The 12,467-nt window shown below is 37.3% G+C and overlaps 1 protein-coding gene across 4 annotated transcripts in view; it reads left to right on the top strand.

The window, feature by feature from the left end:
* The first annotated feature begins 244 nt into the window (after window positions 1-244).
* The window catches only part of AUH (AU RNA binding methylglutaconyl-CoA hydratase), a 197,635-nt gene continuing 185,412 nt past the window's right edge, over window positions 245-12,467 (top strand). The window contains exon 1 of one of the 4 annotated variants that reach the window (XM_078152829.1): window positions 245-619. In XM_078152829.1, the coding sequence (XP_078008955.1) occupies window positions 391-619 (229 nt within the window). In that variant the 5' untranslated portion in view covers window positions 245-390. Of the gene's footprint in view, window positions 620-2,943; window positions 3,021-12,467 lie in introns of those variants that run through there. The other 3 variants (XM_078152831.1, XM_020976690.2, XM_078152832.1) reach the window with 3 other exon arrangements.

Genomic DNA, 12,467 nt, shown 5'->3' with positions numbered 1-12,467 from the left:
GCTAAAAATAACACACTATCTGTGTGACTGTGGGCAAACCACCGCATTCCCAGCGCCTCGGGCAGCTAAGATTATCAGTCGTAGAAAAGTAACGGAAGTTCATCCCCAATGAATCACAGGTCCAGTTTAACAATTTGGGAAAAATTCTTATGCATCCACATTTCAGTCACAGCAGGTATCAAAGCTGCGGGCGACCCGAGTAAGAGTGGAGATAAGGTTGTAGCTGAGAAAGCGACATCATAATGGGCGGGGCTCCTTCCCGCCACTTCCGCTGGCCGCAGTATAACCCGGAAGAGACCGGGGCAGAGGAGGAGCGTCGCTTCCAAGGGCAGCGGTGCCGCCGGGAGTGGGGTGGGGACAGGGGCGGGATCTGCCTTGTAAACAGACAGTATGGCTGCGGCTCGCGGTCTGGGTGTACTGCAGGGATGCGGCGTCCGTTACTTTGCCCGCCTGGGTCATGGCTTGGTGGCCGGCGGGTCGGGGCAGCGAATGGGTTCGGCATCGTGGCGTTGCCGCTGGGCTTCCTCGAGTGCTGGGGCAGGCCTCAGCAGGAGCTACGGTTCGGAGGCAAAAGGCGACGAGGAGCTGAGGGTCCGATACCTGGAGGAGGAGAATAAAGGTGACAGAGGGAAGGAGGGAGGGAGGAGAGAGGGAGCGGAGGGGGGGCCGGGGGGAGAGAGAGAGAGACAGAGGACAGAGAGAGAGAGAGAGAGAGAGAGAGAGAGAGAGAGAGAGAGAGAGAGCGAGCGAGCGAGATAGAGACACAGACACAGAGACAGAGAGAACGAAAGAGACAGAGACACAGAGAGAGAGAGAGAGACTGGTAGACAGACATACAGACACACACACACACACACAGAAAACGAACACCGCATACCTTTTCTCTTTGATAGACTTAGAGTATTCCTTTACCTCATCATTGTGGCTGAGAAGTGACTAGATTCTTAAAGACTGTGCTAGTGGAATGCATGTACTAAGTTCCAGGTTGCTTGAGTCTGTCCACACCTGTCTACAAAACTGTGCATTTCTGTTGTCTGTGCACTAGCCTAACAAGATCACCCCTGAAAGGCAGATAACCAAGTACGACTTTCTAGTACAACACCTCACAAAGAGTGTCTGTTAAAGTATAGTTATGACCTGCTTAAATTGAGGGAGGAAGAGGCTCTTTGATGATGAAATCACAGAGCCTTAAAGTATTCATATTGAATTTTTATACTAGTAGACTAGGTAAATGATATAAATATTAGGTTTAGAGTTCAGCAAGGAATTTGGTAAACCCCTAAAATAGTCTTGAATGAAAAAGGGGAGAAATGTAGGCCAGATAATATAGTTATTTTTATTCATTTGAATGTGTTGAATTTTGGCTATATATCCTGGAGGAAGGTTGTGTGTAAGTGGGGCTCTGTCTAAACCTTGATGTTTCCAACCTTTTTGTAAATGACTTGAAGACCTTTATGTTATACTTAATTTAGAAACTATGGAAAGCTGAGAGGGTTAGCTGTTTTGTTGAGTGATCAAGTCATGATTCAGAAATGTGTTAGTGAAAGGCCAGAGCTAATATAATTCATTTTAACATGGGTAAAATGTGCTTTATTACTTCAAAGATCTGTAATTCCATCAATGTGTATACTTTAAAAAAAAAGCCCAACTTTTATCATGAACTTAATTATCAACAGATATGTGAACATTTCAATAGACAGAGAACAAAAATAGGATTATATAAGAAAATGTGAATTTCAAACTGTTTAAAGTGTATGTTAAGTTTAACATTGGAGTAACAAAACTGTTATGCTTGCCTGTGTCCTTTTCTTAACTTCCACTGTTATCTGTTTTTGGGATGTTTTCATTGATTCTTTGCAGTTTTGTTTTGTTTTGTTTTGTTTTGTTTTTAGCTTGCATCTCTGTTACAACCCACCATCTTTCTCCTGATGCAGTAGAGCCCTTCCTTTTTTACAAATTCATATCAGACAAAACAAATCCACATTCACTGTGTTTGAGAATGCATGCCACATTCTTAGGCCATGAATGTGGATATTCGTTTCATTGATGCATGTAGTACCTTGTACATAGTAAATGCACATATTGAAATTGAATTGAAAACACATTCCAAGCCCTTCCAATAAGTAAATAATTTTCAAGATAAGCTGTGATTGTAAGATTATTTTGTAGCCAACCTGGTGATAAACTTCTTGGAACTTAACTATATTGAATTAAGCAACAAGCATATAGGTCATCACTGAAAAAAAATACTAAAGTATAACAGTCCTGGAGAAGGCTAAGCTAGACAGTTCACATGAAATATATTTACAGTTTTAGGTTAGTGCAACCTCAATATGACTCAATAATGTGACATAACTAATAAAAATGGATACAGTATTTAAATGACTATCATGTGATGGCAGAACCAAAATCAGTAAGTGAAAGGAGACAGTTTAACTTAGTTTAAATAAAAGTCTTCTAGCAATTGCAGCTGTTTAAAAAATGGAATTCACTGTCTTGTGGAATATCATTTTTCCTTTCATTGGAGATTTTTATTAATATAAAATGCTTCATAAATTTTTAGTACATGAGGCAGAGTCCATGCTAATATTTTTTGTATTGTTTCAATTTTAGAATATATGCTGTTGAAGTGACTGAGGTGTTTAAATGATCATTTGTGGGGAGCAAATGATCTCTTTTTTGCGATTCACATAAGGGATGGGCTAAACTATATGGGTGTTAGGAGTGGGCTTAATGCCTTATTAGGTTCTGTGTTTGGGCAGAATGAGGCACCTGTCTTTGAACAGTTAAGAAAAGATTTACTTAGTCCTAATACAGCAAGAATATGCAAAAGGAGAGGATACTTAGCTTTGGCAGTTTAGGGGAGGGGTCATCTCTCTCTCTCTCTCTTCAGCAGGACTTGTTTGCATGGTCTAAGGAACCTACCAAATCTGAAGGGTGGTGTGTGGAAACTTTTTTGTCCCTTGGAGACTAGGAAGCCACTTCAGTACAGCCAAGAGGCTTACCAGGAAGCTGGTCAGGTGAGGCTCAGCTTGAGTTTACCCTTGGTCCAGTCAGTTCCCAGCTTTGTTACCTTTTAGGGAAAATCTAACCTGCTACATATTAGAGGAGAGGGGTAGTAACAGTAGTCTAGTTTGACTAGAGTGCATGACATCAGTCAACAAGCATTCATTAAATATTTATTATAAAGGGAGTAATGTGAAATAAATTTAGAAAAGTACATTGGAACTAGCCTTAAGAAATAGGCTAAGGGATTTACATTTTGTTCTAGAGATAATGAGAACTACTGAAGCCATTTTTTGTGTGAGGGAGTGATGCCATCAGACTTATGCCTTGGAAAGATTATTTTGGCAGCTTTGTAGAGGACTGATTGGAGAGAGAAGAGCAGGGACATGATTTAAGAGTTGGTAAGGAGATGGAATAATGACATTTGGCCACCGATTGGCTGTGGGGGTGGTGGTGAGAGAGGAGATCACTAAGGATGACTAGACTGTGAACCTTGGTGGTCGGAAGGATGGTGGTGCCCTCAGCAAAAACAGAGAAATTTGGAGGACTTTGGCTTTAGAGGAGAAGATAATGAGTTGTGGTTTTGGAATTTGAGATGGATGATAATTGAATGTATGGAAGTAAATGAGATCATCAAGAGTGTAATGAGAAAAGAGGATTCAGGACAGGGCCTTGAATAGACATTCACATTTAGGAAGCAGGAGAAGGATGATGATCCAGTAAAGGAGTGGTCAGATAGGAGGAGAAACACCAGAGAACAGTGCCATGTAGTCCAAGAAAGGAGAGTATAAAGATTCAATTCAGCAAATTTTTATTAGATAAAAAAAATAAAAATGAAACTGCCCCATCCTCCGAGGAGCTTACATTCTACTGAAAGGGTACACCATTTATATTAAATAAATACAAAGAATATACGAATTAATAAAAAGTAATTTCAAGAAAGAAAGGCCATTATCAGCTGGAAGGTAGAGATTAAAAAAGAAAAGTCCTTATGTAAAAGGTGTCGCCTGAGCTGTGCTTTGAAGAAAGTAAGATTCTGTAAGATAGAGGAGGTAGAATCTATTCCAGTCACAGAGGAGTATAGCAAAAAAGGGTGCAAGACATAGGGTGCAGAAGGCAAATAAGCAGGAGGTGGAATATTTCCTTCATGGAACAGGTAGCGCTCTAGTGTAACAGAGTGGAGACTACATAATAGAGAATAATATGGAATTAAGCTGGACAGGTAGATGAACATCATATTGTGGTGGGCCTTAGATGCCAGATTAAACATTTTGTACTTTTTTTAAAAACATTTTTATTTGAAGTTTTGAATTCCAAATTCTATCCCTCCATCTCTCCCTGAGACAGTAAGCAATCTGATATAGGTTATGCAAGTGCAATTATGTAAAAAATTTCCATATTAGTAATTTTGTATAAGAATATTTGAATAAAAGAAAAAAATGAAAGAAAGAAAATGAAAAATAGTATACTTTAGTCTATATTCAATCAATGTAAGTTCTTTCTCTGGAAGCAAATAGCATAATTCGTCCTCCTTTGGTATTGTGTTGGATCATTGTATTGCTAAGAATGGCTAAGTCATTCCCAGTTCTTCATCAAACAATATTGCTGTTACTGTGTACAATGTTCTGGTTCTGTTCATTTCACTATGCATCAGTTCATATAAATCTTTTACAGGTTTTTCTGAAATCTTCCTGCTTGTCATTTTTTATAGCACAGTAATGTTCCATGACAATCATATACCATAGCTTGGTTAGCCATTCCCCAATTGATGGACATCCCTTTGATTTTCAATTCTTAGCTACCACAAAAAGAGCCGCTATAAATTTTTTTGTACAAATAACTCCTTTTCCCTTTTTTAGTATGTCTTTGGGATATAGATCTAGCAGTGGTATTTGAGCATTCCAAATTGCTCTCTTTTATAGTTGGATCAATTCACAATTCCACCAACAGTGCATTAGTTTCCCAGTTTTCCCACATCCCCTCCATATTCAGCATTTTCCTTTTTTGTCATATTAGCCACTCTGATAGGTGTAAGGTGAGACTCCTTAGAGTTTTTTTTAATTTGCATTTTTCTGATCAGTAATGGTTTAGAACATCTATACATAGCTTTTATTTTTGTCTGAAAACTGCCTGTTCATATCCTTTGACCATTTATCAACTGGAGAATGACTTGTATTTTTATAAATTTGACTCAATTCTCTATATATTTGAGAATTGAGGCCTTTATCAGAGGTACATGTTGCAAAAAATTTCCTCCAGTATTCTGCTTTCCTTAAAATTTTGGTTTCATTAGTTTTGTTTGTACAAACACTTTTAAATTTTATATAATTAAAATTTATTTTTATAATTTATAATTAAAAAATTTTACATTTTGTAATCCTCTCTATAACTTCTTTGGTCCTAAATTCTTCCCTTATCCATAAACCTGACAGATAAACTATTCCATGATCTTTTAATTTGTTTATGGTATCACCCTTTACATGTAAATTAGGTGGGGCAGCTAAGGTGGTACAGTGGATAGAGCACCGGCCCTGGATTCAGGAGGACCTGAGTTCAAATGCAGCCTCAGACACATAACACTAAATAGTTGTGTGACCCTGGGCAAGTCACTTAACCCCGTTGCCTAACCCCAAAAAACAAAAACAAAAACATGTAAATTAGGTACCCATTTTGATATTATCTTGGTATGGGTATGAGATATTGCTTTATACCTAGTGTCTGCCATATTGTTTTTCATATTTTCCCAGAAGTTTTTGTCAAATAATGAGTTTTTGTTCCAAAAGCTTGGATCTTTGGGTTTATCATACACTGGATTACTGTGGTCATTTATTTAATTTGCACCAAATCTGTTCCACTGATCCACCACTCTATTTCTTAGCCAGTACCAGATTGTTTTGATAATTATTGCTTTATAATGCAGTTTGAGATCTGGTATGGCTAGACCACCTTCTTTCACATTTTTCCCCCCATCGATTCCCTTGTTATCCTTGAGCTTTTGTTCTTCCAGGTAAATTTGATTATTTTTTTCTAGCTCTACAAAATAATTTTTTGATAGCTTGATTGGTATGGCACTAAATAAATAGATTAATTTAGATAGAATTGTCATTTTTCTTATATCAGGTTGGCCTACCCATAAGCAATTAATACTTTTCCGATTTTTTAGATCCGACTTTACTTGTGTGAAAAGTGTTTTATAGTTGTGTTCATACAGTTCCTGGATTTGTCTTGGCAGGTAGGATCCCAAGTATTTTATATTATCTACAGTTATTTTAAATGGAATTTCTCTTTCTATCTCTTGCTTCTGGACTTTGTTGGTAAACATTTTATACTTTTAAAGACAATAGAGAGCCGTGGAAAATTTTTGAGTAGGGGAGTAACATGATCAGATCTGTATTTTCAGAATGTTGGTAGTTGTGTGGAGCATGGATTGTAGAGGAAAGAAACTGGAAACATGAAAAATAGGAAGTGATAAAAACCTGAATTAGGATATAAGCTCTTGGAGTTGAGAAGGGGATGGAACTGAGAGATGTTTTGGAGATAGAATTATTTGAGGGAGAGGGAAGAGTCAAGATGATTTCATGATTTTGGATCTTGGTGACTAGAAAGAAGGTGATATCAACAAAACCAGGAAAGTGTAGAGGAAGATTGAATTTTTTTCAAAATATAATGATTTTTTATTTTGGATGTGTGAAGTTTGAGATGCCTAAAGGACATCCAGGTGAACATATTCAGCAGGAAGTTGGCAGGACATTGTTCGAATTTAGGAGAAATTATGATTGGAGAACAATGTTCCAGCAAAGGAGAATGAGAGTCACATAGAAGGAGACCCAAGGAATAGTGTTGAGAAAGACTCAAGTGCCGTCATCAGTGTTCCTTTTTTTCCATAGCTCTGCCAACACTGAATCATTGAATTTGATAATTTTTTAACAATCTGTACCAATTTATGAGCATATGGTGGTATCTTAGAGTTGTTTTGCATTTCCATGGTTATTTGAGAATTTTTATGAATTCTATTCAAGACTTTAGCCATTTCATGTTGTTGTTGTTATTATTATTAGTTTTGTTTTTCATCTCCTGAGACTTGAAGCCATGAATAAATTAGAAATGGGTAAGATGTGATAGATGTCTTTACATATTTGACAGATTATCATTTGACAGATTGTTATTTGGAAGACAGATTTTTTGCTTTGTTCAAGAAGATAGAACTAAAAAACAAGTTACAGAGAGAAGTATATTTTGGCTTAATGTAAGGGGGAAAAATTCCTAACAATTAGATCTACCAATAATTGGAATGGATTTCTGTGTGTTCCCCATTATTGGTGATTTTCAAGTAGATGCTAGATGGTTACTAGTTTAGTATTAGTTAATCAGACAGGTACTTTGCTAAATGCTGGGAATAGGACAAAAATTAATCATCCCTGTTCTCAGTAGCTTTTATTTTCTTGAGAGAAGAAATCGTAGTATATATACAAAATAAGTATACACTAAATACAAGGTAAATTTTTTTGATAGGGAATCAATTAGAGCTGGAAGGAGGGACTCAGGAAAGGCTTCATATATAAAAAAGTGATAGTATTTGAGCTGAACTTTTAAGGTAGCTAAAGATTCTAGAAGGCAGAGATGAGGAGGGAGTATAGATTTGGAGGAGGAAACTGTGCAGTGTCCTGTATGAGATATGGCAAGAAGTCCAGTTTAGTTTGCCTGAAGAGTAGGTGAATGCATAATATACCTGGAAAGGTGGAAAGGTTAAATTGAAGCCAGATTGTGAAGAACTTAGCTGTCAAATAGCAATTTAAAAAATTTCATCCTAGAAGTAATGTGGGGCTGTGACATGGTCATACTTATGCTTTAGGAATATAACTTGCAGCTGTGTTGAGGGATTGTAGTAGGGAGAGATAAGATAGGGAAATTAGGCTATTTAAGTTGTGCAGAGAAAAACGGGATGAGCTACAGTGGTAGCAATGTGAATGGAAAGAACAGGGTGAATGTGAGTGGTATTGTAGGAGGATAATATGTAAGATTTAGCAACTGATGGGATGATGAATAGTGAGTTGTTGAGTGTGAACCAGAGACTGTAAACCTGGGAAGGATACTGATGCCCTTAATGGAAGTAGGGAAATTTAGAAGAGGGATGAGTTTTTAGGGAGAGATAAATGAGTTTGTTTTGGATAGATATACTGAGGTTGAGATGTCTAGGAGCCATCCATTTTCACATCCAATAGACTGTCATGAAGTAGGACTGGTACTTAGGAAAGCCTCTAGGCGTGGTCACAAAGCTCTGGGAGTCATCTGTATAGAACTAGTAAGTTCAATGAAAGAGTATATAGAAAGAAGAGAAGAGGCCTCAAGACAGAATCTTGGGATGTAATATATTTGGGAGATGGGATATGAATGGTGATCCTGCAAAGGAGACTGAGGATGAATAAGAGCTGTGCTTTGAAAACCTAGAGAAGAGAAAGGATCCAAGAAAGGTTGGTCAGGAAAAGGAAATGAGAAAGGAGAGCATTGCAGGCAGGTCTCCATGCCAGAGAAAATGCTTAGAGCCAAAAGATGGAGTGGCTTGTTTGGGGAATAGCAGGGAGAGCCCAGTGTCAAAAGAGATACAAACTCTTGCTCAAGTATCAGACTTTGAAAATTAGAAGGAACAAGAAAAAAAGAATAATGTATGATCACGTGAGACAACAACAACAACACAAAATTAAAATAAAGCCAAGAGCTTAAAAAAGCAGTAATTCTCAAAATAATTTGGTACTGGTGAAAAAGAAGAGATGTCAGTCAGGGAACAAATTAAGGACACAGAAGACAAAGAAAAGAACCTATTAGTATAGTGTTTAGTAAACCCAAAGACTCCAGCTGTTGTGGTAAGAACTTACTATCTGAAAAAAACTGCTAAAATTTCACTTTCTAGTGTTTCCCAACCTCTCTTAATTGTATGCCTTCCCTGTTTATTATTTTCTATTTATCCTGTATTTAGCTGCTTTGTTCATATTTCTTTACATAACAGAGTGCCTGGCACATCATGAGTAGCTAATAAATGGTTATTGACTGACTCTTATTCTACTTATAAGATCGTTTTTAAACTCTTACTTAATTTCTTCAAATAATTGTAATGGACCCTGTGGCCAGCTGAGTTTTTCTTTGAATATTTGTTTGTTAGTCTTTTGGAGTTAGTTTATTATTCTTAGTTTGTCTTGAGCACCCCTGACCCTGTAATAACTCTTTATCATGGCTTTTTTGTTTTTGTTCTGTTGTTTACTATTCTTCCAGCCTTCCTAAATTGGGGCTTTATGTTACAGAAAGACTTTGTGCCTTTGTAGAGGCAACATCAGGGTCTTGTTTGGTCCCTATTTTGTATTTTCTTGGGTCTTGCTGCTGCTTTCTCTTGATATATGTAGTGTTATATTCATTAAAGATCTCAGGGGCAGCTCAGGATGGGGATCTGCAATTCCAGTACACCCAAAGCTATCTGATCTAGAAGAATTTTTGTTGCTGCTGTTATTGTAAATAGGCAGAGCTCTAAAGCCAGCACCTTTTTAGATTAGGGTGCTGGCTTTAGAGCTCTGCCTACAGTGCAGCCTATTGTTTACTTTTGCAAGCTCCAGACCCTAGGTTTGGTTCTGGTTGACAACTTTAGGATTGACGCTGCTAGCACCAGCAGCAGAACTCAGCTTGGGTCCCTCCTCTACCATCCAACTCCTGAAGAGGAGGCTGAACTGTAGTAAAGTGGAACCTTGCTCTTCTTTGGGTAGTGTCATGCATGCTGTATTGTAGCAGTGCTCAGCCAGAAAACTAAGGATCAGAATAAACTGGTATAAAGTCTGTGTGGGGTATGCATGTGTTTGTATTTGTGTGTCCACTAGGCCTTGAAGAAAATACTGGATACTAGTCTCCAGCTAAGGCTTTTTTTCCCTTCCTCCCCTCACATCCCCAGTAGTCATTTGGGGGACAGACTTGAAGCCAGCAAAAAGTGAATTCTTTAGCCTGAGAAGAGACTGAGATAGCTATGAAGCCCAACTCTCCAGGGATCCATTGTGAAAGGGGAAGGGCTCTGAAAGTGAACAAAAGGAAAATATAGGAAAACAGATTGAAATTATATAGGATCTCATAGGGAAGAAAATAGTTTAAAAGCTTGAGCAAAAGCAAATAAACCAACAAGGAAGGGAATATGGCCTCTAGTACACCTAAATTAGTCTAAACATTTCTGAACAAATGTTGCAAGACAAAGCAAAATGAATCAACACCCGATGAAGCAGAGAATTCTGGATTTTCAGGATGTTTCCATGTGATTCAAGGGAGAAATAAGAATCATAAAAGCAGCATTTATTGGCTTTCACAACAGAAATAATTGGTGGAATAGAAAAACATGAATCTACAGGGTGAGTCTCGCCAAATAAGAGAGAACAATTGATTGGGAAAACAAATACACAAATAAGGAACAATTTGGAAAAATAGAAGGGAAAAGCAGTTTTGTTAGGTGAAAATATCTCTATACAAACAAAACATTGATCTCAAAGAGATATAATATGTGGAGAGAACTTAAGGGTTATAGGTTACCCAAAAGAAGCTGACAAGTCAAAAAACCTGAACATCATAATGTAGGAAATAATATGAGAAAATTTCCAAGAATTTCTGAACAAAAAACAAAGTGCTAATCAAAAAGAGTGCACAAGTCATTTCCAGAAAAAACAACATGGTACAGATTCCTAGACACACAGTGGTTAAATTTAGCCATTCCAATGATAGTTAACAAATTCTGCATGTGACCTGGTGAAAGAACTTTCAGTATGAAGGAAAGGGGAAAAAACCCCAAAAAACATAGGAAGAGAGGGGTTAAAAACAATGTCCACAAAGCCAGCATAAAATATCAAGAGGGACCATTGATAGATTTCTATTTAAAAGTAGGCGAGAAGAAAATGGTGAAAGCAGAAGAGAAGTGAGAAATTAGGCCTGTTGTAATCCTGTGGACTAAAACTCCCAAGACCCTATCAAGAGGTGAGTCAATGTTTTTTGAGGGGATTGAACTTCAGAATAGGAGAGCACATAAAAGAAGAAAAGTAAGGAAGAAAACAGAAGGGAATGTATGGTATACCCCAATCAAGGTAATGGTAAACAATAAAGGGGAAAATAACTCCTTTAGTTTCTAAGGCAAAAGAGGATCTAAAGGAGAGTGATTGAGGTGGTAGAGTGAGTAATTGAAAGAAAGGGAAAGAAAGGGACAAAGATACTGTATAAAGACATAGGTGACAGATATTTTATCTTGCCAGAGATGCAACTCTCTTCACAGGCTTCTCCCCTCACTTTTGAGCCTGAGAGGTAGTGTTTCCATGGGCACCCTCAGGGGAAGGTGATAACAACTCTTTGGGGCAACTGACAGAAAGGTAGGAAGGCATGGAGTGAGAGAGGAGATTTCATGGCACATGGTAAAGAAAATGAATAAGGTAGGTAAGGGGTAGTAATAAACCATATAATCAGAGACGTGAATATTTCTACTATAATGTAATATCTTCTCTAACTGCTGTAGGAAATGAGGGTTCTAAGACTTACCATAGAAAAAAGTGGACTAGTGTAGGGGTATAAGATAAAATAATAATGATGAAACAACATACCAAAAACTTTTGGGATACTGCTAAAATATTTTTCTGGGGATAAAACTATATCCTTAAAAGCATACATTAGGGGCAGCTAGGTGGCACAATGGATAAGAGTACTGGCCCTGGATTCAGGAGGACCTGAGTTCAAATGGGGTCTCAGACAGGTCACTGTGTGACCCTGGGCAACATACTTAACACCAACTGCCTCGCAAAAAAACAAAACAAAACAAAAAAACATATTAACAAAGTAGAAAAATAGAGAATGAAGTAAATGCATATAAAAATAGAAAGCCAACAATAAATAATTCCAAAATAAACTAAAGTCTGAGATAGTGAAGATTAGAGGAGAAATAGATGACCTGGAAAGCAAAAAGACAATAGAAATGATAAAACTCAGAGTGGGTTTTATGAAGACTAACAAAATTGATGAACCTTCAGCCCATCTGATTAATAAGAAGGCAGAAAATCAAATACATAAAACAATAAATCAAGAAGGTGAAATAACAAGATCTTAGGAAATAAAAATAATTACCAGAACTGAGTATGCTAAAAAAAAAAAAAACAACTGAAAATACAAAAGAAATAGAGGCTATATCTTAAAAAAGTATAAAATTCCCAAACTAACAGAATACCAAATAGAATTCTTAAGTAGCAAAATCTCAGAAGAGGAAATAGAACTGCAAAGGAGCTACCAGTTTAGTGGAGCTGAGGAAATGGTTGGGGGAATAACTCTTGGTCTTTTTGGATTCACAGGAGAATTCTTTAAATTTACTATGTTAAACTCAAAAATTGAGAAAGTAAGCACTTTACCAGACTCTTTATGCATGCGATATAATCCTAATACCTTAACTCTGGGAAGGATAAAGCACA

The sequence above is a fragment of the Phascolarctos cinereus genome, unplaced genomic scaffold (genome assembly GCF_003287225.1).
Source record: "Phascolarctos cinereus isolate Bilbo 61053 unplaced genomic scaffold, phaCin_HiC Scaffold_4;HRSCAF=312, whole genome shotgun sequence".
Taxonomy (NCBI): domain Eukaryota; kingdom Metazoa; phylum Chordata; class Mammalia; order Diprotodontia; family Phascolarctidae; genus Phascolarctos; species Phascolarctos cinereus.
The sequence above is the reverse complement of the archived record's forward strand: the minus strand, read 5'-3'. Positions and strand labels throughout refer to the sequence as shown.